This window comes from Apteryx rowi, unplaced genomic scaffold (genome assembly GCF_003343035.1).
Source record: "Apteryx rowi isolate R43461 unplaced genomic scaffold, aptRow1 scaffold_751, whole genome shotgun sequence".
Classification (NCBI taxonomy): domain Eukaryota; kingdom Metazoa; phylum Chordata; class Aves; order Apterygiformes; family Apterygidae; genus Apteryx; species Apteryx rowi.
Window position 1 is genome coordinate 28,408 of NW_020451040.1, and position 27,114 is coordinate 55,521.

At 39.9% G+C, this 27,114-nt stretch overlaps 1 protein-coding gene across 1 annotated transcript; it reads left to right on the forward strand.

Moving 5' to 3' along the window:
• On the forward strand, window positions 1–26,495 carry LOC112976655 (amyloid-beta A4 precursor protein-binding family B member 2-like). Its single transcript, XM_026088117.1, has 6 exons — window positions 1–6; window positions 281–366; window positions 478–538; window positions 14,557–14,703; window positions 19,380–19,507; window positions 26,388–26,495. Exons 1-6 carry the CDS (start codon window positions 1–3, stop codon window positions 26,392–26,394), a joined length of 435 nt encoding a protein of 144 aa, XP_025943902.1. The 3' UTR covers window positions 26,395–26,495.
• The last annotated feature ends 619 nt before the right edge of the window (window positions 26,496–27,114 follow it).

Consider the following 27,114-nt stretch of genomic DNA (forward strand, 5'->3'; position numbering starts at 1 on the left):
ATGGGGGTATTGCTAGGGATGTCTAGCTCACAAACATGCTGCCTTTTATCTTTCCACTTGGAATGGATTCAGCCTAAACTAGCAGGGCAACTGTCATGATGTAACAAATAAGATGCCTGCACTGAATGAAATACAGCTTGAGAATATATGCATGCCTCTTTTCAACTTCAGCCAGAAATACTATCCGCTTCTTGCAGGGAGGATTTTATTTCCCTTTGAAATAAGATGTAACATAGTGGTGTATTTAATATTATATTAATAGTGCTGCCTTTATCTCTAGGATCTGCATGCAGCCACTGTGAATCCAGACCCAAGTCTAAAAGAATTTGAAGGAGCAACATTACGCTATGCCTCTTTGAAGCTCAGGTACAATGTCTACAGAAGTCCCCATGGCCTGACCAGCTCTGTGTTGTACTTTGCTGTAATTTGCCATAATTTTTATATGATTTTAAGATGGATTTTTTTTTTCCATAACAGAAATGCTCCACAGTCTGATGATGATGATTCCTGTAGCATCAACAGTGATCCAGAAGCCAAGGTCTGTAAGAAGATCTACAGGGGGATAACGATTACATTCAGAAATTGTAAATATAACTTGCAAGGTGCAGAATGTCTCCTAGGTTTTGAAATTAAATTTACTCCTCAAGGTGATGTTAGTATTTTGGCACCATGTAGGTTGACTTTAACTGTACAAGACTAATACCATGAAAGGAAATTGCAGATTTAAAGCTTCACTCAGTTTGGTCAGGGTTAAGTGTGACTTATTTTAAAATGGCACAAGCCAAGAAATTGAATGTTACAGTTACAGATTCTACTGTCCGGCTGTAAAAACTGACCCCTTGCACAGCTAAGCAAGTTTTCTATCCTGAATAGAGAGGGTCTTGTTATTTGTCATGGCCGGATGGCTTCCAGGGAGATTCAGTGACAGAATTTGCTCTTTAATTCTGGGGCTCTTCCCTTTTTTAAATACCTCTTCTTGTTCATGTGGCTGCTTGAATCCACAGCTGGTATCAAGGAGCTAGCTTTCAGAACACAAAACTTTGTGTTTTAAAACAGAGAACACAATGTAGTTTGAGGGTAACATTTATGAAGAAAAATGAGACCATTATGTGAACAAACAGCATATTTAAATCAGAACCTTGGCTCTTGTAATGTAAGGCCTTTGAGAGAAAGGAGAATCAAAAGGTTTCGAATGCTTGTATATGTATTTCCAGATCTCTCATTCAATTATCTTGTTGATAGTTTTGCCATGTTCATACATCCATTTTTAGGTGGTCTGTGAATCTCTATAATTGGAAACCCAAGTAATTTAAATAAGTGTTTTGGCTCTGCCATATGCCTGCAATGATTGACGGAGCATAAGCTATTTATGTGCAGAAAGACAGTATATAACAGGTTTAATGGTTATAATAGCATTCCCGATATATTTTAGGAGGAAAAACAGACTGATCTTAAACTTCTATGTCAACTTGATTATTTGGCTTGTGATGTTTAAATCAGATGTAAATAACTGAAAGCAACGGTTTCTGCTGTGCTCATTATCATGACAAACAGTAAATTCTGAGTATAGTAAATGGAGTGGAGGGATGACTGAGCATTAGGTACCAGTCCTCATAACCAGAAAGCTGTTCTTTTCAAGATAAGACTTATTGCATGGAAGGCATTATAAGGAGGCAGTATTTTGGTATGTCTGATTCTTTATCAGGCGATTTGCTCTGTGCAAATTAGAAGCCCATTCTGCATGGAGGACTGTGGTGTACAGTCAAATAACGCTCATGTCTTCATCTCCCTTTCCTGTTTATCTAGCTGTTTAAACTGTGGTATTCAGCGAACTGATACCCATCCTGTATCAGTGAAATGGATGCAGGCCAAGAGCTTGTCTGCTTTTGTCTGTATCAGCAGGTTTTGTTTCTCATGTTTAGGCAAAGCCATGTTATGTTATGTTATGCTATGTTGGTTATGCTTAAATGATTCATCGTAGCTGAGTACTGAAATATTCACAGGAGAAGTGACTATGAGGAGTAAGACAAGAAATAGAAGAGAAACTATACATGTATTTTTTAAAATCACTTGAGTCAAAGCACGTTACCTGCCACATGTCACTGCCCGGCTGAGCCGGGCTGTGGGGCAGCCGGACCTGTGGGTATCCTGCCCAGGATGCTCAGCCGCTCCGGTGCGGTTTTGCCCCTGCTTGCGTGCACCCATTGGACGAGCCGCTGCCGCGCCACCAGACCCTTACGGTGCCGAAAACTTGTCCAGAGACACCAGGACAAATCCTTACCTGTGGAAAACACTGTGGGATCCTTAATGCCCACAGACGCACAGGTTGGAGGGGGTGGAAATGTGTGCGCACATAACCTGGCGTAGGCGAATTCCTCAGTAGCCCATTTACCCAGAATATTGTGAGACTGAAAGAACTCTGATAGGGTTTGAAATTGATGATCTGAGGCTTTCACAAATCAGATGTTTTTAGCCCCTTAAGCCTTTCCTCTAGCACATGATTTACCTTAACTTTATTTGTTTGAAGCTTGATTTTTCTGTGGCAGCAAGCACAGATTTTTATTTTTTTTTCATTTGAGCCTAGAAGAATGGAGCTTTTTTTAACTCATTARACTCTATTGGAAAAATTTGTTAAAAGGAACCTTGCTAGAGATATCAGATTTTAAACCTATTGATGACAATGGCCAGTACCTTTTAAAATAAAAAAAAAAAAAAAAGAAGAATTTTGTTTTCCTGAATGGCACGGAGTAGTGATATCTTTCAAAAAGAAAACTATGCCATCTTGTGGAAAGCTAAAGTAATGATCTTCTCCCAGAGGCTTTTTATTTCTGTAAGGATTGTAGCACTGCAAAAAATGTCAGTGCTGGGAAAAGTTTGGCATAGAAATCACATGGTGGTTCTTATAAGAAAAGAGATTTATGCAGCACAGCAACTAGGTATTCAAAATTATCAATAAAAAAGACAAATGTTTCTGTATATATCATGAGCTCAAGATATAATTTTGAGTTTCAGATCCTTGGCTTCTTGTTTGCCTGCCCAAGACCATATGAAAGAAGGGCAGGAGCTTGCATTTAAGGGTGGGGGATGGTTGCGTACAGTTTCTTGATTTCAGTAACTTATTTTGGTAGGAATATCTTGAAGAGATGACTCATTGCACTTGACAGAGACACTAATTGTGCATGTGAAACATGCACAGCTGAAAATGAGTTTTGAATTAGTACTTCCCAGAGGGCAGTTCATAGCCTTCCTGGTTAATTTATAGAGCAACCTGCACCTTCCTAATTGATAGCTAGAAAATGCTACAAATGGTGGTCTTAGTTTCAAGGGAGGTAAAAAGATACTTTTATCAGTCCTGGACTGTAAATGCCTATGGGCTGTCTCTTTTTACAGTGTTGTAAAATACGAAGGATGTGTAAAAGTGTAGAAAAAGTGCTTAAATTTTTCCTTGTGGAGGCACAAAGAAACTGTACCTCCTGGGAAACCTGTCTCTGTCCATTAGCCTTCATGTTTGGCCTGACATCTGCACTTGCCTTTATTCTCTCTTTTTAAATGGGGTTTTCTGTTTAGGCTTAATATTGTCTTCCTGTATTAAGCATGTATTTTCAAATTCCTTGTCCGTATTGACCTGGGCAGCAGGGCTTTACTTCTAGAATAGAAGAATCTTGCTTCCTTAGGTATTGGCTTACTTTAGGCTTTCAGAAGATCATTGGAAATGCAAAAAAGGGGAAAACTATAATCTAGGAATAAAATCTTTTTAACCCTCCTCCCTTCCCCTCTAAAACAAAACAAATAGTTTAATGTAGTTGTAGTAGAATGTTCTTTGAAGAGGTTTGGGGGTTATGTTTTTTTGTTTTTTTCTTTTAAGCACAAAGGTGCCCTTAATTTCTTCGCCATCTCACCAGCCTGGTAAACATTTCAGTAGCTTTCAAAACTAGGAATTGAAACAGATCTTCTGTTTGAAACATCCAATGAATAATCAAAAAAAAGTTTCTTTTGTAGGGAAAGAGAAAAAGAAGTCAGTCTTGCCAATCATTGCAGTATAGCAGAAGTATATCCATCTTTCAGTCTTTGCAGCTTCTGGGCAGCAATGGAGAGTGATGGGGACAGCAATTTCTAAATTGTTTGGTTGTTTCTGAGTCTGGCTGTCTGCCATTAGCAGCATTAAAATGTATTCCCAGCTATGAAGAAGCTGCAGGTAAATAATGCAGGTGCTCTAAAACATTCTGCTTCAAAAGGCATTTTGGAAATAGCAAATTAACATAGTAAAAATACATAAACAAATAAATTTAAAAAGTGTCTTTTTCATTTTGTGCATTGGATCTTTTGAGGAGTATGTTTGCTCACTCATTCTCTCTCCATAATTGATGCTTACTATTGACATATATTGTGTCATTAAGTGACATTATAAGTAATAATGCTATTTTGTGATGTACATCATAGTATGGATTTCCATCTACAGGAAATCAGCTTCTACTTTGTCCCTGTATGGAGATAAATCTAAGAGACTGGCTCTTTTTAGTGATATACAAAGTTATAATTTTTTTATTTGTTTATAATGGATGTATAATATAAATATCTGGGGTAATATAATTACATTTCTTGGGGCCTTCAAAGCTATCTGAGTTTCATCATTATATCCTGAGATATGTCTTTCAATCCTAGATATTCCACATATCTGGGATCTTAGATGTGAACCTGCCATGCAGGGTCAGGACATGAGTGACTGAACAGTAGGAAAGATGTAGAGGAAAAGATTTTCCTTGTAGCTTGCCTTAGAAAAATGTATCACAAAGCTTTTCATCCTTTGCGAGAGAATGGAAACAGCTTTAAAACTTACCCATAAGTTTCCAGGTCTGTAGTAAAATAATTACATCTTGAATTTTTGCATGTTATCAGTGTTTTATTCATTGAGATACACTGTACAATGCTTTGCAACAGGCTGCTGGACTTCTACAGGATTTGGAAAAGAGAAGAAGAAACACAAGAATGCTTTTGTCTCAGATCAAATCAAAATATCTTCTTGGCCCRTAAAGTTCCAGTACTGACAGTGAGCTTGTCTGCTGCAGAATCTCCGATCTTTTGGGCCAGGAATTGCTGCTGGGATAAGAAGAATATCAATACCAATTATTACAGCAGAAAAAGTGATGCAAATAGAAATCGCTTGGGCCACGCTTTTGCCTTGAAGCAGTTATGGACTTGTGAATGCCATGGACACACGGGCGATACTAGTTTTGTTGGTAGGTAGGTGCATGTTAGTGACTGCCAACCCTGCAGGAAGGTTGTGCGTTGCAGATGCAGCTGGAGCCACGTGCTGTGTTGCCCAGCGTGAGCCAGCAGGGCTTCGCTGGCGGTCGTGCTGGGGCCAGCTAGTGCTGGAGCTGGGGCCAGCTGACCTCTAAAACTGCGGTGCCCACAAGGGCTGTGGCCCACCGTGAGCACGGAGGTGCCTCTGCACCCTCCCGGGGTGCAGCAGTGCGGGCGTGCTGGGGCTTCTGCTGCCTGCTTGTATCTGCTGTCGCCTACCCATCACGTGAGGCCACCAAGTAACACGAAACCCCTTCCAAACTCTAACTCTTGTGCTCTTACAGTTTGCAGCTAGTGCACCAGGAAATGCCAGCCATGTTTGAGTAGCTCTTGAAAAAACATAAGTGTACCTGACTTTTTTTTTTTTTTTTAACATGATGTTGTTTCTTGCCGTAGTGGCTATTTAGGAAGAGTTTTCTATCTGCTTCACCAAATCGAAGTGTCAGCATCATCTTTAGTACCATTTCCATTGAGATACATGTTGCAGTTTTCCTTGGCTGAAGTGTGTCGTGCTGTATACCACCAGTTAACAACCCGTGGCGGCTGCGCAGAATGCAAGCCAAACCTAGCAGTTGCTGGAAGAGTCTTTTTTTTTCTTGGGGGAGTCTGTGCTTCATAATATTTTACTTTTTTTCTTTCCTTATTTTAAATTAATCACAATGTATGTACTGCTCTGTGGTACAGCATGGTAAGTTGTTTCTGGGCCCACAACACTGAACTGGATTGATAAAGGAGTCAGTCCTCAGGAACAGCCAGAAACTGGRGGAGGAAGCCGTTTTCGGCATATTCATGTCCCCCAGGCAAAACGCTCCTGTCACCGCTCAGCGGATGAGTGGATCTGGTGCTCTGAAAGCTCCCAGCGTAGCTCAGCCTCTGCTCGTGAGCCTCTGCTTGCGTTGCTGGCAGACCTTGCCCATCGTGTCAATGCGCTGCTGAAGGAAGCGCAGCTCCTGTGTCCGACTGCAGGCCGAGCGTTCTCCCTGCAAAGCAACAGACGGCCTTTGCCAGCCCCAGCTTTAGAACAGGCTGTTGGTCCTGAACTGTCTCTTGCATATCTGTTCATCATGTTGCTGCTACAAAATGAACTATCAGATGGTATTTGTGTATGTCTCTAATTATTTACAGTCACTTGCCACTTTAGGGTGGCTCAGGGTAACAGCCTGTTCTCATTTGCAATGTCACAAAGCTTGCCCTTCTTTTTAATAGAATTATAATGAGAATATTGAGAATGCATCTTTTATATATATATGCAGACACTCTGAAAACGTACATCCTTGATGAGCTATTTGTACATCTCAGACTTGCTGAACAGTGCAGTTTATGGAGGAAGTTAATTTAAAAATCAATTAAAACTGAACATTGTATTGAATGACAGCAATATTTAGATGGCCCTAACCATCATTTGTATTTATTTTAGTATTTGTTCTCGCTCTAAATTTCATTTTAAAAGAACAGAGGTCTTCCTCACCAAAATTTCCTGCATTTCAGCAAAGACAAAGGGAATGGGGGGGGGTAATATTTAGCTCTGAGGAGATTTAAAAGCACGAGATAGCAGCACCATGTTACCCCTACCTGGATATGCATTACTCTGTATGCTTGAAGACCGTAGCTCCACAGTGCTGTGGGAAGCCAGTGTGACAGTACCTGGGTCCTCAGAAACGAGAGRCCCACCAGCACTTGCAGCTCAAGAGTTCTGTACTTTTTGTTCCCTATTCATTTCAGTCTCTTTCAAAGAACGGAAATCGATCAAAAGTGATTTAACTTCATTGACTTTGCATCCTGTTGTAAACATAATTTCTACAGAAAACAAATTACTCTTGACAATGTTGTTTCTAAAGAGACATGAATTCCTGACTGTACCAAAGACATAAGTTTTTTCCATTGGTTCGGTAAGGTCAAGGGTTCACCTAAAGGTTTTTGTTATTATTTTGAAGTTGAATGTCATGCATACTACATTTGAAATTTTGTACAGCACTGCTGAATAAAGTGCTGCTGGCTGCTTTAGAACTACTTATATCTGTCAGCCTGCACAACAGCCCTCAGCAGAAAAATAACTATAAAACATTTCAGGTTAAACATAACCAAATGCAGAGCATTAATTTTTAAGAAATGAATGCACACATGCTTTCATGCCCTGTAAACTCCTGCAGGGCTTATATTTACTGACAAAGCATATGTGTCAGGGGTCTTTTCTTGTGTTGTAGAGTAATAAAACATCCTTGAGTTATCCTACCGTAAAAGCATAGCAGAGACAAAACAGTTCCCCCCCCCCTTTTTTTTTGCAAGATAAACCCTAATTTGAGCATCATTCTAACAACCATCCTGCATTAGTTTCTGGTGAACTCTTTGACTGCCTTTTCTTCACTAAGGAAGCATGTTTTCTTATTTCACTGCATTAAAATGAAACCTCCAAGACAGCATTATTATCCCAAAGCAAAGTCCATAAACCATCTCTTTAAGTTGTGAGGTTAAGGTGGCATCTGAAATCAAAGCCTATTTCTTAATGAGAAGACCAGAAAAAAAGAATGAAGTGTTTTAAATTTCTTCTTCAGAACTCTTTTTAGGGAAAGGCTCTTAATAGAGTAATAGTAACTACTCCATTTTGCTCAGCTGACGTGTTTTTTTCACTTGTTTCACAAATAGAGTAATGAATAAGAAATTGGGGATCAAAAAATTTTGAGCCAGCACAATGGTCCTGCAACATTTTCTTGCCTTGGTAGAGCTGATTTGGCCTCTCCAGCTGAGAGCAAGGAGGTACCACTGAGACAGAGAAGTATTAACTCAAAACAAGAGAGCCGCTTTTGTCATCCTGCATGGTGGAGTCTGCAAGTCTGGAAAAATGAGACTCCAGTGCCTTGGAGAAGGAGCAAGGATTTGTCAAAGCAGAAAGGTCAATATTGGACTGCTGTAGAGATGTAATTTATTACAAAGGCTATTTTTATAGTACTTGTAAAGCCCTCATATTCTATACCACAAAGGTTTAATTTATAATCATCTGCTTCAAAAAATGTTTATTAGTCGATTTCTGAACTCTGTTGTGAGCTGAACATCGATGTGCCTATTTTTGTGTGACATTTTCAGTAATTCACATAATACAACATCAACTGGAGCAGAAAGCTGGAAATGTATAAAAATTTTATTAGTATGTTTTTTAATTATGCATTTTGGATTTTTGGTGGTGAAGAATTTTAATGTGATGACTGTCAGAGTATTTCTCTGAGCAAATGGGTACACTGCAGTCCACTAATGTAAATTAAAGTGTTTACTTCGTTAATTGTATAGAGTCTCTTTATTCTTTCGTTACTCAGTTTAACTTTCATCATCTCCAATATTTTCATCTGAAATCAATGCAAGTTTTCTTCACGTAGCAGGCTGATATGTTGGAACGTATTTCTTTCTTCTAACATGGTGTCTATATCTTAGGATATTAGATCTTCCGAAGCTTAAAACAACATGATAGTTTGTTTTATTTTTAATCTCCTAAAGATAAAGTAGGCAGAATTTTCAGGGTTGTGTTGGCTGCATAAGAAACGGTTAATTATGTGACCTACATGCTTTGTCTCAGGCACGAGTCTGCTCAGTGTTCTGTGATAAAATGCCTTATTAAATACCGTAATGATTTACGTCGATCTGCAGAGAGATATAACCTTTAAAAGGAAAAAGATAAAGGGAAACAAAGGGAAACTGCTCAAATCCAAGTTCTGTAGGCTCAGAAGTAGAGAAGCTATTAGTAGCATAGATTAAGTAAAGAAAACATTCTGTAGTAATGTAAATATTCATAGTTGATACGCAACAGCTGTGTGATCTAAGAAACAATCAATCTGTATTTTTTAAAAGTTCATTAGTTTGTTGTTCTCAAGCTGATGTCCTAATCCAATTTTTGCTTGTAATGGGATCTTTTCTACCTGTGCCCTTATGATCTATTTTCCAGTACGACTCTAACATCATTCTTGTATAACTGATTCTCTTGTCCTCTGTCCAGTAGGAACTTGTATATGCTTTGGTTTGCTTGAGGGTTTTTTTTTTCTTTAAGGTATATGTTTAGCAAAGGCTCAAATGTGGCGTTTGCTGAAGCGAAGCTCAGTGTCCGACACAAGTTCCTTCCGGAGATCCTCCCGCAAAAGCGCTTGCCGAGCAGAGCTGCACCTTGCGGTGAAAGGTTTTGTGGTGCCAAAGAGCAAAATTGTGAACCGCAGTTGCAGAGCCTTAGGTGGTCTTTTAGATCTGAACTGCACTGTGAGAGAGCATATTACAGAGTTTGGATTACAGCATTTATGAGTTTGGTTCTTTTGACTACAGATCATTAACTCTTTATAATTAATTGGATTTGCAGCTGCGCAAACATAGGTTCCCTGGAACTGTAAAACCGAACAGTCGTACCTGTGCTTTCATTTCTGTTTGCATATCTTTTCATGATGCAGAGTATGATGAGGTGCTCTTTTCTCTCTGGTCTTGGAATTTATTGGGTATTTTCTTTGCGCAATGTCCTGTGTAACCTAACAGGATAAGGAAAAGTGAGGCCTCCAGTGGAGAGGAAGATACAAGACTGTTGCAACTTGAAGGACATTGTTTTGTTCAGCTGTCTCTGACGCACAGTGTTCATGATAGTATCTTTGATCCTTTCCCATCCTAAACAGCAATGTGATCCAAACACAGTGTATAGTTCTTACATTTGCTTTTCATCCTGCTGTATTATGAACTTCCTTTGGTTTGCTTCAGACATAATTTTCYTTGCCAACTCATCTACATTCAGATGTTTTTCTAAATCAGCCTTTTTAGAGTTTTGATTTTCAGATAAAGCAGAGGGTCCTGACAAGGCAGAGAAATCAGTAACGTTTATTTTGTAAGTTAATGCTAAAAATGCATAGCATGATACCAGGGGCATTTGTTTACTTTCTAAGAGAGAGAAGAAATGAGGTAGTCTACTGTAAGCCAAAAGTGGCTAGCCGGATTATCTTGAAATTCTGACATAATAATTAGCTACGAGCCTCATGTATAGGTTCTTAACTAAATGGCATGTTTTAATGAGATCATGGACCCTGAGTCAAGGAAAGCTGCACTTGGTGGTGTTCAGCTTGGCCTGCCTTGGCTTTATGTATTAGTTCCAGGGAAGAGAAGGTGCATTAGCAAAGCTCGTTCAGGTCAAAAGGAGCACTTTCTCTCTTGGCTAGTAAGTACTGTTGATGGGACCTGGGGAAGCATGATGTGGTATCAGTGTACTAAATAACTAAGCAGTTCTGCTTTAGCTGCTAACTCAGTTAACCCTGATTTAAGAATTGGATCATACCTGACTAGGCTGCTGCTTGCTTCTGCTGGTTTTTGTTTCCTTTTGTTTTAAAGAGCATCTCTGTTGAATAATTTAAAAAAAAACAACAATAAAACCTGACATAGGTCTTTCACCAGCGAGTTCTGGAATTGCTAGCAATACACAGAGAGGGAGGCAGGCGTGCATGCACATGCTTCCCCCCAGCTGTCCCCCAGTATAGATATGTGTATATATAATTATCTGTTATAGTGATGATAAATGAACTATGGTATGTATCACATGTTTCTTTGAGTCACCATATTATCTAGTGCTTTAAGCTGCATGATGGTCTGTAGTTACTTCTGAGTGATACCGGCACRCATATTCAGTGAGATCCACCCAAGAAGTAAAGGTGGCATTCCCTAAGTGGGGGGGAGAGAGCAAAAGCCTGTTGAAGGGAAGATTTTGGGCCAAGAAAGGCCAAAGAACAGCAAAGAACGGATACTCTGTTTACAGAGAGGTTGACTTGCAATTCAAATACATGATTTTGGGTTATCTGGTGCATTTAGAACAAAAGAATGTTTCCTGTATGTGTATGCTCAGGTATGCCAGCAAAGAGTTGTTTTTGAAGGCGGTTGTTAAGGTTTTTTGAGTTTTATTGTGGATTTTTTTTGTTTGTGGTGAGTCTTTGGGAAAATAGTTTGTTTTGATAAAGCTGTTCTGAATCACTTTAGATTATGGTAATGGCTTGTTCAATAAACAAGCAAAGACTGTCCTGCTGTGTGCTGGAAGCCAACTGGGTTTCTCATGTCTGCCGGACTGGGAAGCACTGAGAGGGACTGGAAATGGGGAAGGAGGCCAGACCCTCCCCATGAGGGCGCATACATGGGGTGGACAACAGAGCATCCTCTTCGGCTCCCTCTGCAATCACTGCAGTGGGCTAAAAACGGAAAGAAATGGAGCAGTGCAGCCAATGGAGAATTTAAAGCATAGAATAAAAAAAGCCAGGAAAAAGAAAACAGTTCAGCATCTTTATTAACAAGAGATGTGCCTGCTGTCAACCTGAACTGGTTATCTTTCACCAGGTTTTTGCCGCCTTAATGTGTGCTCTATTCAGCGCAAGGACTTTGATTTACCTCTGTGTTTGGAAAGCAGCTAATAAATTGCAGATGATGTTGTGATATGAAGAATAACGAGGAAGCAATGTGCTTATTAAACACATTTAGCCTTTACTTTGCTAGTGCTCTGTTATTTGCTTTAATATGGAAATACTCATAAAAAAATCTTTCTTCTGACACAATAAAATCTATATTTAAAGAGCTTGCAAAGATTTAATACCCCAGTAGGCATCCCAGTGCTTTCAACAAGATTCATGAGCATCAGATGTGCCAAAAACAATTTTGCAATGTGGGATTACATGACCTTAATAGATGTTAAAAACTGGGTATTTTAGTATCTTCAGGTACAGCCTTGGAGTGGCAAATGCTGTAAATGGTGACTCCGCCATTGTTTCCTCTTTCTCTTCCTCCACTGCCTCTTTTTAAAATTTGCAAGGCCGCGCGCCTTGGTTGCTGGCACTGCCGGTCAGGAAGCAGGTTGCACGGGAGCATTTGCGTATTGGTGCCTTTGTCTGAGAGGCAAAAAAGTCCAAGAAAAATCCTGGGGCGCGGGGGGCTTTGAACGTACCCGCACTCGCAGAGGAGTTCCACACAATTTGCACGGTGTATTTGCTGCTCCTTGCCTGGCACGAGATGCGCCACCAGCGCCTGGCTGGGGCAGCTAGCAGGGGCACGGGGCCAGCCCTGCGCTCCCGCGCAGCCGAGCTGGCATGCCGCGTTGGGTGTCCGCGCGCAAGGGATGCCGCGTGAGTGCTGCATGCGAGCCGGAAGACTGAAGGAGGAAAGGAGCTTTCAAGGGAAGAAGGGCAGAACTCATTAGTCTTTCTACCCACCAGTGGATTTTATTCCTCCCCTAGTTTTCCAAAGTCGACATATTACACATATTTAAAATGCCTGGGTGTTTTGGGGTCTGTTTTTGAGGACAGGGTTCCCAAATGGCACACGAGTGATGACGCATCAGCTCGATCTGCTCATTCGCTTCACCGCGGTTTTTGGAAGATGGCAAATGAATATTCACGGTCCGCTTTAGCCCCCTCAGACGGGTTTGTTACACGAGAGCGGAGTGGTGGCCGTGGCCGTGGCAGGGACGCCAGTGGCAGCAAGGCAAGCTGTGTGGCACCAGGCGGCAGCCTGGGCCGGGAGCRCTGGTCTCTGCCCTTACGGCACCAAAATTGCTCCAAATGAGTGACAGATCATTGGATTTACTGAAGCAATCGAAAGTCAGTTTGTCAGAACAGCTTAACGTTTCAGAACAAAAATATGAATAATACTAAAGAAAGTAAAATGCTGAGGGCACAGCGCTCCTTCGTGTCAGTCCTTGATCCATTTTGGGAAGGGGAGGTTCGGGCTGAAAGAACAGAGATGTTACACGATAGCAGATTTTCCGTTATTAATTGTAAATCTTCTCACTCCTGCTTTGGGACTTGTGCCTGCTGGGTCCTGCACCTCTGCACCCAGCGTCATGGTTAGCAAAGCGGATTTGAACCTGAGAAGTGGATGCGACTTCAAGTCGGCACTGGCGCACCGTCTAATTGCTGACTCAAATGAAGAATTTCTTCRTATTAGCCAGGGAAACTGAAGTTCAGTAAAGGGATGGCGTTTGGTTTGGCAGTGTTTGGTGGCGGTGTCTGTTGCCATCATTAAACGCCTAGAAGACAGCAGGAATTGTGTGTTGGGGGGGGGGGTATCAGGAGCTATTACTGGTGAAATTTTAGGGACCGTCGCAGAAGTTCAGTGTGTCTGTGAGGAAGGTACAACATGAAGTCTGTTGTGCATGCTTGCTCACAGTGCATTAACAATTTAAGAACAAGATACTCACAGTGTTCTCTGGATGAAACCTTAATCTCATAGACAAACTTCACTGACTTCATTTGAGGTCTGTATTTTATCCACAAAAAAGCCTGAGAGTAAAATTTTTTTTCCCCCCCAGACTTAAAGTTTTTTATTATCTACCCCAGTAAACATAGCGTAGTTATTTCCAGTCAATTCCTCCCATTTTGTTTTGTTTGCAAAAAGCACCATATGCGCAAAGTAATGTCGCCTTGGATTGTTCTGCCAACTTAGTGCTCTGGTTGGCTAAACATCTTCTGCTAAAAAATTGTATAATTAGTTTGTTTTATTTTAAAGGTCACTTTTAATTTTTTCTAGAAAAAGCTTGCTCTCCTCTTAGGACAGCTTTTCTCTTTGTTAGTGCTTTGAATTTGTCGTTGTTGGCTACCTTAGTTAAACTTACTGTAAAACTGAGTTCTGTAATCCACAATGAATTCAATTTTCTGGTTAAAAGCCAGGCAGTGAGATATACTGTAAGTTTGAATTTCACAGTAACAATAGACCTAATCCAACAATATTCTCTTTCTTATCATTTAGATCCCAAGACACTGGCCAAAATTTCCATTCTACTATATCTTAGTTGTGCTTTTTCCACTATTCCTTTGTGTGTGTGTGTGTGTGTGCGCGTGTGTGTGTGCGCGTGTGTGTGCGCGCGTGTGTGTGCGCGCGTGTGTGTGCGCGCGTGTGTGTGTGAGAGAGATCTACCAGCAAGATTTAGTGCTCCCTTATTTCCTCTTTTATATTAACAAAAGTATTTTAGCATGTTCCATTACTGTACTATTTACCTCCACAGACACCTTTCCTAGCAAATCATTTATTTGTCTTTGTTATTTCCAATGTTTTCACTTTACCATTCTCAAATTATGTTTTAATTTATTGACCTGTGAGCATAAGCTCATCTGCAAAGCCTTGACTCTGTTCCCTCGTGGCCTGGGATCTTTAAGCTTAAGTGACTACTGTTTAGTTTCTGTTCAATGCAAAGATTTCCATAGTTGGATGCAGCTGTGTCAATGCGTAGTGCTGTGATACATGTTCAAATGTTTTCTGGTTTCTTTTTAGTGCTTTGCTGTGCGCTCTCTGGGCTGGGTGGAAATGGCAGAAGAAGATCTCGCTCCTGGAAAAAGCAGTGTTGCTGTGAACAATTGCATCAGACAACTCTCATATTGTAAGAACGACATCAGAGACACGGTTGGCATTTGGGGAGAGGTAAGAACACAATGACCCTCCTGTTCTTCTTGGGACATTCCTCTTGTGTCATAAAATATCTTGAAAAAAAAACTATATAGGCAAATGCATCCATACTTGTTCTTTATCCGTCTGAAATGCCAGGTTAAAATTGTATTAGTCAGAGGTTAGACATTAGAGTACCCAGGTTTTCTGTGCAGTCTTTAACAGAAAAAAAAATGTTTTCAAGTCCCATGTTGGGACTTCCCTTTCTCAGCTGGCGCTCTAGAAAATACAAAAGAGTTCAAGGACAGATTTGACATTTTTGTTCCAAATGGCTCAGGACAGCAAGTGCCACAACGACCTCAATTTAATGTTTGCGTCTTTGCTCTGTGTATTTTGTAATGCACAGTAAAATCTAACAGTATAGTAACAAAACTACCAATGAATACTATAGAATACTATTTGACAATAAAAATAATTTTCTGAATTATAGACAAGAGATCAAAGGGAGGGATGCTGAGTAAGCTGGAAAAAGTCAATTCTGACTAGCACACATCTGTATAATAATAGTGTTTAGACACACACAAGCAAAACCATTGAAATCAGTGGCAATTTTTCTTCTGACTAGAGGTTTTAGAGTAATGCTTTGGAATACCATTTTCACACATGTTTACCAGTGAGGAAAGGACTTTAAGGAAACCAAGACTGGCATGTCCTGTGCTCCTAAAATGTGTGCGAAGACTGAGACTGATGGTCAGATGGCTTATTTTAAGATGATTTTTTTACCGTGTTTCAAAAGAAAAAGAATTTTCTCATCTGTCTGTTTGCTTGTCTCCAATAACTTTTGAATCTATTGACCAATGTCGTCCACATTTGAAGGATGCCAAATTCCTACAAAATGAGGGGAAAAGAGAGAGCGCAGCTCTTCTCTTTTTTAGTTTGCTGACCAGTGAGTGCACCTTTGTCAGCCGAACTAGCCGCGGGCTGAGCTTGCTTTCTCTGGCTTGGCTGCAGGAGAGGGTAACACTGAGGGGGCTCCTGCGCAAACATGCAGGAAGCTCGAGGTGTGGAAAAGAGGCACGTGTGGGACAGAAGAAAGGATGAATGGTATGGAGGGGTTAGTAAATGAAATAGGAAGGAAGGAACAGCGGGGTTTATAACGGTGAGAGGCACAGAAGACATAAGAAACAAATGCATAGGAAAGCAGGCTTCGTTATTTATTTGCTCTTGGAACAACTTACTTAGGCTTTAGCCAAATCTTACTCTGTTCGTCTCTCCTGACCTATTGCCAGGAGAGTTGCACTGATGTGGATTTACTGTGCAGTGATCTGAATGCAAAAGTGACGTAAGAATGAGTGTTGTTACCTTCGCTGATATTTGTGTGTGATCTAAGAGAAGCAATGCTGCCAAACAGAAAGAAATGTCTGTCTCAGTGAAAATTTACTGCTGCGGTCTAAGGCTTGTGTTCACTCTCCTGGCTGTGACCGCAACGATGCAGAGACACTTCAGAGAAGCAGTTGGGAGAAAGGATGTGTTTAAAAGTGAAAAGAAAGTTTCAATGGGCACCATCCCTTATTTTGGAAGGATAATACCATTCATTTGCATTTCAGTTTGAATGTAAGGCATTTTTCTATTTAAAGGAACTCTTTTTTTTTATTTAAGAAATGTGTATTGTAGATATAAATGAGCAAGATAACACTAGACTTCCTTCTCCTTGTTTCCAGGAAGAGTTTTACTTAGTTAATGTAGCTAGACAAACAATTACAGCTGTATTGGTTGTGATTTTTAGGACTCACTGCTAAAATTGAGAGGAAGAAAATAATACTCTATTTACATGTGTGTAATTTCATCCATTTTTCAGATCGCAGAATTTTGGTTAACTTGAAATGTATCATTTGCTTTGAAATAGAGTTTTATTTTGCTTTAAGAGTTAATGTACACTTCTTTTCATATTCCCCTCTGTCAATGCCGTTGTGCTTTGTTTGAAACCCTTACTGTATTTCAAGCCAAACTGGTGAAAAGTTTCAGTCCCTTTGAAAATATATTAATTAATTAAAAATACTCTTCTTAAATTTTGTTCAGCACAACAAAGCAGTACGGAGACACTGTGCTTGAATAGATGCCTCCTAAAATAAATAGTCTTCTTGATTTTAAAAGAAATCATTAGAACCCTTTTTTACTGTTGGCACAGTAATGTTTCAAGAGTGATTGGAAGGAGCACATTTTAAAGAGGAATCTGAAAAAAGTGTGCTAGTCACTGATATATCAGATGGAACACATACAGCAAAAAATCTATCATGAACCAGAACTGATGACTGCAGGTCGGGGTTTTAAGATTGCCTAAAGATTTATTTTACCTCTAATGCAATGAAAGTGAGATTGGGACTAGGACCATCCCCAAGTATTTGTGACTTAAAAAACAAACAAACAAAAAAAAACACTTGGGTTAAATTCTGACCCAACTGAAACTTTGTCATTGGCTTTAATGTGGGATTTCATGCCCGCCACTCCCCCCCATAAAGAAATGAAAATATATAATGAGTCATTCCTGTTTCTTATTTCCACAGCTCTGTAAAATCTAAGAAGAAAAATGTGACTAGTCTGTTGGTATTGCTACTTTGCCATGCATTATATTCCTGCGCCTTAAAAAATCATTTATATGAAAGAGGTATAGTGTTGCCATTGACCTGTCACACTAAATAACGCTTCCCTGAAAGGCTACTGGGACCAAGTTTTTCCTTTCCCTTCCTGAGTTTCCCAGCGTGGTTCTTCCTGTGAGAGCCCTGCTCCTCCTGCAGCCTCAGGTCTTTGCTGCTTTTCAGCACTCTGAGACAGCGAGGTCTATGTTTGAGCTCCCGCTGTGTCTAAATCATTTCTGGTTGCCCTATGCAGTATTTTCATCTCTAAAATAGCTTTTGTATAATAAGGCAACAAAACTTAGCAAAATATATTGCTTCTGCCTGCAGCCAAGCTATCCCTTGGGTGTTGCAAGGATAATTTCCTGTGACTTATGTTCCTTATCTGCTCATTCCCCAACCTTTTCCAGCTAATTTGCATTCACTTTTATTAGCCTAATCCCAGTGTATTTTGTGTGATGAACAGGAATTTACCTTCTTGTAATAATTTCCTTATGGAATAAATGTATAAGTAGAAAATGGATTCAAAAAGCAATCTCTGTGACACTTGGTGACATTCCTTACACAAATTATTTAGTGCTTCTGACCTCCAAGCAGATTTCTCACCCTCTTTCTTTTTCGTGATTCTGTTTTCTGTTTGGTCTCCGTCATCGTCCTGGTCTGCCTGGTACTATCCTGGCTTCTGCGTTTTATTTCCCATTTTTCATGTTCTGTATGTCATAAGAAGATGAGTAATGCTGGTCTGCCCCATTTACATACATGGGTATTGCAGCGACTTCTGTTACTGCTTCTCTAGGACCAGTCTATATATCCAGCCTTGCATCTCTGCCTCAGCTCTACTTTTTCCATCAGGCGAAATGTTTTTGTGTAGACATCCCTCCATCCCCCACGCCCCCGCAGCGCTCGCGGGGCCAGCGCGGTGCTGCAGCTCCTCTTCTCACCCCTGCWAGGAGGTTTGGGAGTGGGAGAGGTGGTGAGCACCTGCACGAGGCCTGTGCTCCTGCCACGTGCCCGGGGCAGATTAGACATCATTAAAACTTGAGCCACTCTAATCAGGCAGGAAGAGGGTTTCTGTGCTGTTCAGGTGAAGAGAAAGGTCATTTTTGAAACATTTGTCAGTATGAAGGCAGAGCCTTTCCGCTCCTTCTGTTCACTTATAGATTCTGGCACAATACAGGGGAAACAAATTAGTCTATATTTAGCAGATAGCCTCCCACATTATTCTTCTTATCAACAGTAGCTTGTCTTACCTCTTGGCAATAAGTTGAGGATCATTTCCATGGGATCGCACAGTCTGCTGAGAAGGTGCGCGCTCTCCAAGAAGGGAACTATTGGGTGCGATAGAAGAGGGAGCAGACTTTTTGTGAATGCTAGCAATAGCAGGAGGATTAGCATTTGTGAATTAGCATCAAAAGAAAAATTGCCTCTAAATTTGTTTCCTCTAAGGGGAAAAAAAAATTCTCCTAGTTCTTTCATGCCAGAAGAATTAGGGAGAAATTCTGGCTCCAGGATGCTGCAATAACTGGCAAAATTCACATTGATGTCTTAGTGCTAGGTTTTTCCCTTTAATGCAGTTCTCTTCAAAGAGTACCCCCTAAATCCTTTGACGCATACGAATTTCTGTCAGTTCCTGTGCCCCGTTGGCTAAAGCTGGTGGAAATAAAGCACGTATTGTGCGAAGGAAAGAAGTCTGCCTTAAGAGTATTGGTTTTGATAGAAACCTTTACTATGAAAACAGTTTTTGACTTCTGTTATCTTTGGAAGAACTTACTGGAGAATGGATAAGCAAATAATTTGTTGAATAACTGATTCCTTTTTTTAAATGAGTCAAAGGATTGCATTTAAAAGATGTTAAAGGCTTTTGTGGTTGGGAACATTTAAAAGTATAGTAAAATATTACCTTGAATCTTTTTCACAACAGAAGTGAATGAACTTGTTTTCAAATGCTCTTGGAACAAACTGAGACTCTGAGTACGTTAAAAGAGGATGCAGGGCTTAAGAGTGTAGGTGTAACACCTTGACCCTGGTCAGTTTGAGAGGCGGACGCAGTGTGTAACTGTACTTTGTCTGGAGTTGCAGGGCAAAGACATGTACCTTATCCTGGAAAATGACATGCTGAACCTGGTCGACCCCATGGATCGCACCGTTCTGCATTCGCAGCCCATCGTGAGCATCAGAGTCTGGGGAGTGGGTCGTGACAACGGCCGGTGAGTCTGCACCCTCCTTATTTCTTTTGACCTGGTGCTATTTATGTCTGCTGATATAGAATACAGAGATACCTGGAGCAAGTTAGGTGTCACTGCTATTCTTTTGATTGAGTAATTGTGTCCCGCTGGCTATGCTTGTTCTTTCTGATGGGTAAATTCTTCTTCTTCTTCTTCTTCTTCTTCTTCTTCTTCTTCTTCTTCTTCTTCTTCTTCTTCTTCTTCTTCTTCTTCTTCTTCTTCTTCTTCTTCTTCCTTTTTTTAATCTCTGCTTTTCTTAGTATATCACTTACATCCTGTTTTGCTAAATCTGCATAGAGCAGATTTTTCAGATGAACTCAGCCAAGTCCATAAAACAGCACATGTAACACTATGTTGTTTCAAATATATAAAGAAATTTTATATAAAACCAAGTTTTCAAATATGACCCATAGTGTATTTCTTCTCCTGGCTATGTGAAGGCATGTCTTTCTGCTGGTCAAAGTTAAATGTGGTAGTTATTTTTCCCTGACTGTATGCATTTGTTTTCACATTCTTGAGATATTTGATTTGATTGAGAGAAAACTTAAATTTTTCCCCCKTTAGTATTTCTTAAAGATCTTGACAAAAGAAAGCTCCCTAGAGTGTTTCAGAATAGTAAGGTTTTTCTACATCCCCACTGAAATCTGATTGAAAGGGAGCTGAATTTCTTTCTTGCCCTAGGGTAAAACCACAAATATATGCTTAAAAGCTTTCCTGAACTGGAACCCGTCTTTCATTAGCTTTCATTCCTAACTGGTCTTCTGCTGGTAATATCCTGCTTTTTCTTGTAACCTTGTGGGAACAGGATTGAGAAAGTGCTTTATTTAGAGTTGGATAGCAAACTGCTTTTTTCCCCATTAAACTTTTTGACATATCAAAACTGTTTCCTTTCGCACTGAGCAATTCCAAGATCTTTGGGCAATGCCTGTCCTGGCGCACTGTAATAAAAGTTTTCTTTTTTCTCTGACTTTTGATCAAAAGTTTCATTTTGGGCCTGGAAAATCTTTTCCAGTAAAAGATTTTGTGAAAGTTCTGTAATCCCACAAAAAGTTTCTGGTTATCTCTGGATACATTTCCAAAAGGAAAAGTGGTAAGTGTTTCTGTGACCCAATTTCATCTTTCTAAACTTTTCACTTCTGTGAATGGCTAGTATTTCTTTTAGTGTTTTTTATTTTCATTGGTTCAGATTTTTGAGAGATTTAAAAGGGCAAATCCAGTTAGAAATGATGGGAGGCAAAGAGGTTTTAGCTTCTTATGAATAAAACATTGAAGTGCTTTGTTTGCTTGAGAAAATGAGTGCATTGCACATTTCCCTTCAAGTCAGGTTTGTAATAGCTTTGTTTGGTCAGGAAATAGAGCATCTTTCAGGGCATCGCAACGTAATGCAGCTGAACAGAATTTAGGAATTACACACTTCAGGAAGGCAGCTTTGCTTTTTCATTACTTTTTTGAAGCATTTACAGTTCTTTTTTTCAAGTATTTGTGTTTCTTTGGAAAATAAAATCATTCCATTATGTTTTTTGTAAAACAAGATCACGAGTCACATTTCTCCAGGCTGTCCTAAAGATAAAACTGGTCTTAGAAACATCACTGTTGAAAATGAGACATTTGAAAACATTTAAGAGAAATGTGCCTATTGCAGTCATGCAGCACCAAGAATGTCGTAAGCTTTTTGGAGAAACTTCTCCAGGGGTGGGAAGCAATAGCAAATTCTTGTAGATGAACATAAAGCCCATCAGTAGGCCTGGAGTCGGTGGGAGAGCTTGTGCTTGTGGAGGTCATTCTGTCTGCGCTGACCTAGACAACAGCGATGTTACCCAGCCATGGCTAGGCAATAGCCAAGGATATGTAAAAAGCTATGTACAAGGAACAAGAAAGAGCATCTCTGATCCCAGTCCTGCACAGTTTTGTGCTCTGTTTGGGAACCAAAGATAAATTCCAGTTCTCTTGAGATTTCTGCAGAAACTAATGTCTCTATTAAGAAAATTTCTCATCTGTGGAGTATGTGGGTGACGTACACATCCAAGTTTAAAAAAAAAAAAAAAAAGGGGCAAGTCATTCTCTGTCTTGGTGGTAAGAGGTAGAAGTTTCCTTTACTGTTTTCCTGAACAGTGATTTTATTTGTGACATCAGCAATACAAAGAACCAGTGTTAGAGCAGATAAACTAGTCTTCTCTTGTGTTTCTAACATCAGAAGAGGAATTTGGCCCTTCTGTGTTAAAGTAGAACATTTCTTGTTTCCAGAGGAAATTACTGTTCTTGATTGGTTGATGTAGATAACAGTAAGAAATAGTTTACTGAAGCTTTAATATATAAACACTCAATAAAAAACAGTCATAATATCTCACTTGCTGACACAGTAATGTTTTTGCTGCATTTAATGGAATCTAGTTTTTCCCCCCCCAAGTAGTTTGATTTCAGAGCCTTCCTGTTCCTAGCCCTTCATAAGAATTCCAATAGGTGCTTCTGCAGAAATTTTGTATCCAATATGACTTTCAGAACTGGAGTGCCTACTCTTTTTGAAATTTAATTTGTTTAACATTTTACCCACCCATTTAAACAAATAAGATTGCAGAAAAAAACGTGTAGCCGTTATTTGTTAGTAAACTCAAACTGTGTGCGCTGTTGACTAGCAGGTAGAAAATCCAAAAGCTAAGCAGAAAGAATAAGCTTATGACTGAGTAGTCAGATTTACAATGAATTTGRGGAGGTTAAGTATAGGAAATACGCATTGGAGGGTAGCTGAACATTTGCTGAACAAGCGCCAACACACAACAAAAAAGCATTTGGTGACAAGAGAACCTGAGCCGTGACGGGAGGCCAAAACACAGCTCATCATCTCAGCAAATGCTCAGTGGACTGGAGTATTTGTCTGGTTATTTGGGGTGAGAAACCATGCGATTGAGCTGGCAATTGCACCATACCTGTTTTTTGTTATATATGTTAACAAGCAGTGCTTGGGTAAATTAGCTCTTTAGTCATCAAGTAGCAAACACTAGACACACTGACTGATTGCAATAGCAACTTTCCCTGGTTATGATTTTGCCGTCAAAAAAGAGAGTGGAATACACTGTTTTTTTTGTGGATTAATTTTCCAGGAAGTCTACAAAATCCCAGCTTTTAGCGTGAAACTCTTCTAGAAGTTGTTGCGTGTGAATATGGTCAATATGCTACATCTTTTGTTCCAAGAATCTGTGTAGTAAAACGTGTTCTAGTTGTTCTGAAAAGAAGTGGTTAAATTCTAAAATATTGTAGAAATTTATATTTTCTCTATTTTGAGCTATTATATTTTCTCTATATTTAGAAAATTTATATTTTCGCTATATTGTCTTTATATTTCTCCATAATGATCTTCCAACCCCTCTTTTTTAACTGCATTTTGCTTGTAGTAGTTTATTTGGGTAGATTTTGCTTTGGAAGATAAAAACGTTTTCTAATGACATCTGACCAGATGATTTTCTAAGCTATGCAGTAATGAAAGATTGATGAAATACAGAGATCTGCTGATGAAAGTTTAATCTGAGGATACGTCTGCTACCTCACCTCAGGCAGAAATGTCTTCCGGGAGACTGTAATAATTCTCTCCCTACGTTACACTATTATCTTGACCTCTAGAGTTATTTTTTTTAAATACAGTTCTGTGATAAGCAAAGACTTGGTCATTTTGTTGACTTAAGCTGTGTGGTGATTTTGTGTTTTGAAAGGTAGTTTCCCTTGCTTTCAATTAATCATTCGGTAAAGTATGTTTAACCTTAAGAAAAAATAGTGTGCCTTTGTAAAATAGTGAACAGAAACAGGTTCCCACACGGGAAGTTGGTGGATAGGCATGTATATATGTGTACAAAATCACTTTACTGAGACTCTGAGCTACCATGTTTAATAAGTATATATGCACATAAAGGGAAAATAAACATATTGTATATATCCATCCTTTTGACAGACTTTCTGTATCTTAAGTATGATCTCATGATTTTTAAGAGTAAAAGCCATTATCCTCTGTTGTTGGTACAGTCTTCCTCTGCTGCTGTACTGAAAACAGAGCCATGACAATTTGTTTAATACTGTTTTCAAATAAGAAAATTCCTAATAATTGCTTAAATAGTTTGATTTCAATACAAGTGAGGTCATTGTTGCATGCAGGATTTGTGGAATCACAGGCATATGGGTGAATAATGGTCAGTGCTGCACTTGATTCTTAAAAAGCAGCCCATGACACATTTTCTCTGGATTTTAAAAGCATCTTGGAAAATATTAGCCTATTAGAGCTATAAAAGGGTTGTTCTTTTCACTTGTGAGCTGCATTACTATACATTAATCATTCCTTAGTCAGGGTCAGCTTTTTTCTTCCCTTCTCAACTGCTGGTGCATCATGCCCTTTGCTTTCTGAGCAGCTTGCTAATAAGGAGAGGAAAGGTAATGGCCCATCAATTTTGTAGAAGAGTTTCCAGTAGCCCATTTCCCTGGATCCTCCTTTATCTTCACTGTTCTTCCATGAATCCAAAGCCCAGTTCAACCTCTAAAAGCTCTGTGGGACCTTAACTGCCTGAAAGCTCACAGTGCCCTCTATTGGTCCCCTCTAACGTGGTGTCTTCATACAGCAGCACTGTATTCCAGCTGAAAAATTCAACGATTCGCTGCTTAGGAGAGCCGCGAGAGTGTTCAGGAGACACAGGACTCCTGCTTTCCCAGGACTGAATAMAGCAGGGATTGCTAAAAGACGTAGGCATCTGGCACTGTGAATAACATGTGTAACATGCGTCCTTGTTCATCCACTAGCTTTGTCACTCACATAACTCAAATTTGTGTGTTTTTTTCTGTATGGTTTGTGTATTTTTTAGACAGGCTGAGAACTGAGTGCAGTTGCTCTTAGTTTTTAAGTGGTGGAGAGGCAGATTCTTTGAAATTAGAATTCCTTGATATTAGCATCTATGAATAGACTGAGTGTGATAGCATTATGCTCCCTTCTGTGCCCTGATAATACCCCTTTTGGCAGGTTGGGAGTTTCTGCTCTTCATCTGTGTTCATGTCCACCGCCCTGTTCTTCGTCTAAACTGCTGCTGGTTTTCTGCTCCTAGATATTTAGGAATGAAATGAGGCCAGGAACCAGAAACAAGCTGTCAAAGAAGGAGAGAGGGACTGGATTAAGTAGAGTAGAACAACACACAGCACCAAAGAGGAGACTGAATCTGCCAGAAAAAGAGCAAGGTAGACAGCAAAATGCATAGATACCTCCAGTCAAATGGAAATAATCCTGTAAGGCTGGAAGAGCAGAAAACAGAAACAACAAAACAGAAACTGCCAAAATAGAGCTCAGGAGCTGTTGAGACAAGAACTGAGAAAACTATTGGGGTGGTGAGAGTGAGAAGACAAGTGTGTGGAAAGATGAGGAGGAAATGGGGTGAAATGGTGGCTCAGATTTTCACAACATGGGGGATTGCAAATAGTATCCTGTCTTGCTGTTTAGGCAGCTAAATAAAAATGGCCTTATTTCAGAGGTGTCTGACATCTACACTGTCCATTAACTTCAGTGGGATCTGTGTATGTTCAGTGTCTTTGAAAATCAAATGTCTAAATATAGATTTGGAAACCTTTCCCTAGACATTCAGATTTGAAAGCTAGGGCTTGAATGACTATGATATAGCTTGTTAGATGTTTAAGTTTTGAGTGTGTGTCAAGCTAAAGAGGGATAAAGATGTGTTTGCATGAGGGCTGGTTAGTTAGAGGGCGGAGAGGGAGAGAGCAGGGAGTCTGGGAGCAGTGCTGTGGAGCGGCTGTCTGGTTGGGGTTGTGCTCTGTGTCTCTTAACTGAGACTGCATATTCACAGGTATTACCTGCTCTGAGCTCCAGTGCAGGTCTCCCATTTGGACGTGAGATTTAGGTGGGATACTTGGCCTTAATTAGACAATTTAACGCTAAGGCAAGGGCAAACAATAAATAGTTGAGTGTGGTTGTATCTGTTTAGTGCAGGTATCCTGTTGTAACTTTAATTTATCGTTCCCCTTTTTGGAAAATATTCTGGTTACAAGCCGGACACCATCAGCCTTCCATGGTGTGGGGTGGCCGTAGCGCTGCCCCACTCAGTGTGGTGTTCGCGGGCTTTCAGCTTGGCCTGCCCTTTGAGGCGATGGCTGAGACCCGGGCTGTGCTCCGAGGCTGAGGCTTTCTCTGAGTCTACGAGAAGCTTATGAAGCTGTGYGAGATAATGAAAAATAAATGTACTCTTCTGCATTAAGTTGGCATGGTCAAGAAGAGCTGAAAATAAAATAAATTAAAACTGAGTGGCTTTGTGCACCTGCTCTTCTGAAAAGATAACACCCTTCAAAGAATGTGTAATTACAGCTGAAGTCTTCAAACCCTGAGACACCATTAATCAATATTACCTATTCCCCTGAGTCCTCATAACCTTGGAGTAAGGACAAAACACACTGTGAGGAGTCATGTAAATAGGGCATAGGTGAGGGATTATACTGGAGGAAAAGGATTTTACTGGCTTTTCTGACCCATATTCTTAGCTACCTTGTTTTTTTAGAGTAATCTTTTCCTTTTTCCTTTTCCCTAACCCAACTACATCTGAATATCCCTTTTCATGTATTTTAATAGCATTTTCCTCTCTCACTAATAAATAGTTTAGGTGGCTATCTATGTGAAACTTCCAACTTATGTCTGTGAGGCCTGACATTACTGTTTGCAAATACAGCATATTCTTGGAAGGGGTAATAAAACAATGCAGTAGTGAAGGGGGAGAGCCAATGAAGATTACAAAAGGAATGTACTTTCAAACAAATGCAGTTAAGTGGGTAAGAAAAACTACATGTGTGTGTTCTTACTTTGATTAATGAAACTGGTTTGTTTTAATTTCAGGATTTGACCCGAAAGACATGGTAGACTGAATCCATAGTTTTGCACCAGTGCATGTTTTTGTATCAGTAGTTGCCTAAATTGTGTCAGTGCAGCATCCCTATATCCTTTCTGCTTAATTCCACCAACAAGATTAAGAATTATTATGTGTAACAGTAAGGGATTCTTATATTTTACGGATGAGGCTGGTGAGTAGCTCAAGTGCCTGCGAAGGACATGCCTAGGGAGAATCTTGGCCTTGGAGCTATAGATATTTGGTAACCTTTAAAAGGTGTAAATGCAGAAACAGCAGCTTAGAAGCATAGTAGAAGTAGAATAGGCTAGTAGCATAGGAAAAATATGGACAAGTCTCATGGAGCAAGGGAGTTGGGTCAAATCTGGAACAGGAAAATTAAGAAGATTTGTGTGGGAGAGGGGAAAGGAACAGAGAAGTCCATAAAGGAGAGAGTGGAGAACTCAGGAAAGTGATGTGGCATTTGCTTGTGAATAAATGAGAGGGATGGCAGAGGGCTGCCCTTATTAGAAAACCCACCAGCCAACCATTAGAAAAGTGTCACTTGATGTACTAGTGGCCGAGTGTGGCCACGAATCACCTTAACAGAACCCCATTTAAGGATTTTATTATAGAATATTTTTAGTATTCTATACTTGTTTTCTACAAATAAAGGAAAATATTGCATATAATTTGGGAATTATATCTAGCATTTCTTTTGGGAGATAGACTTTTTAA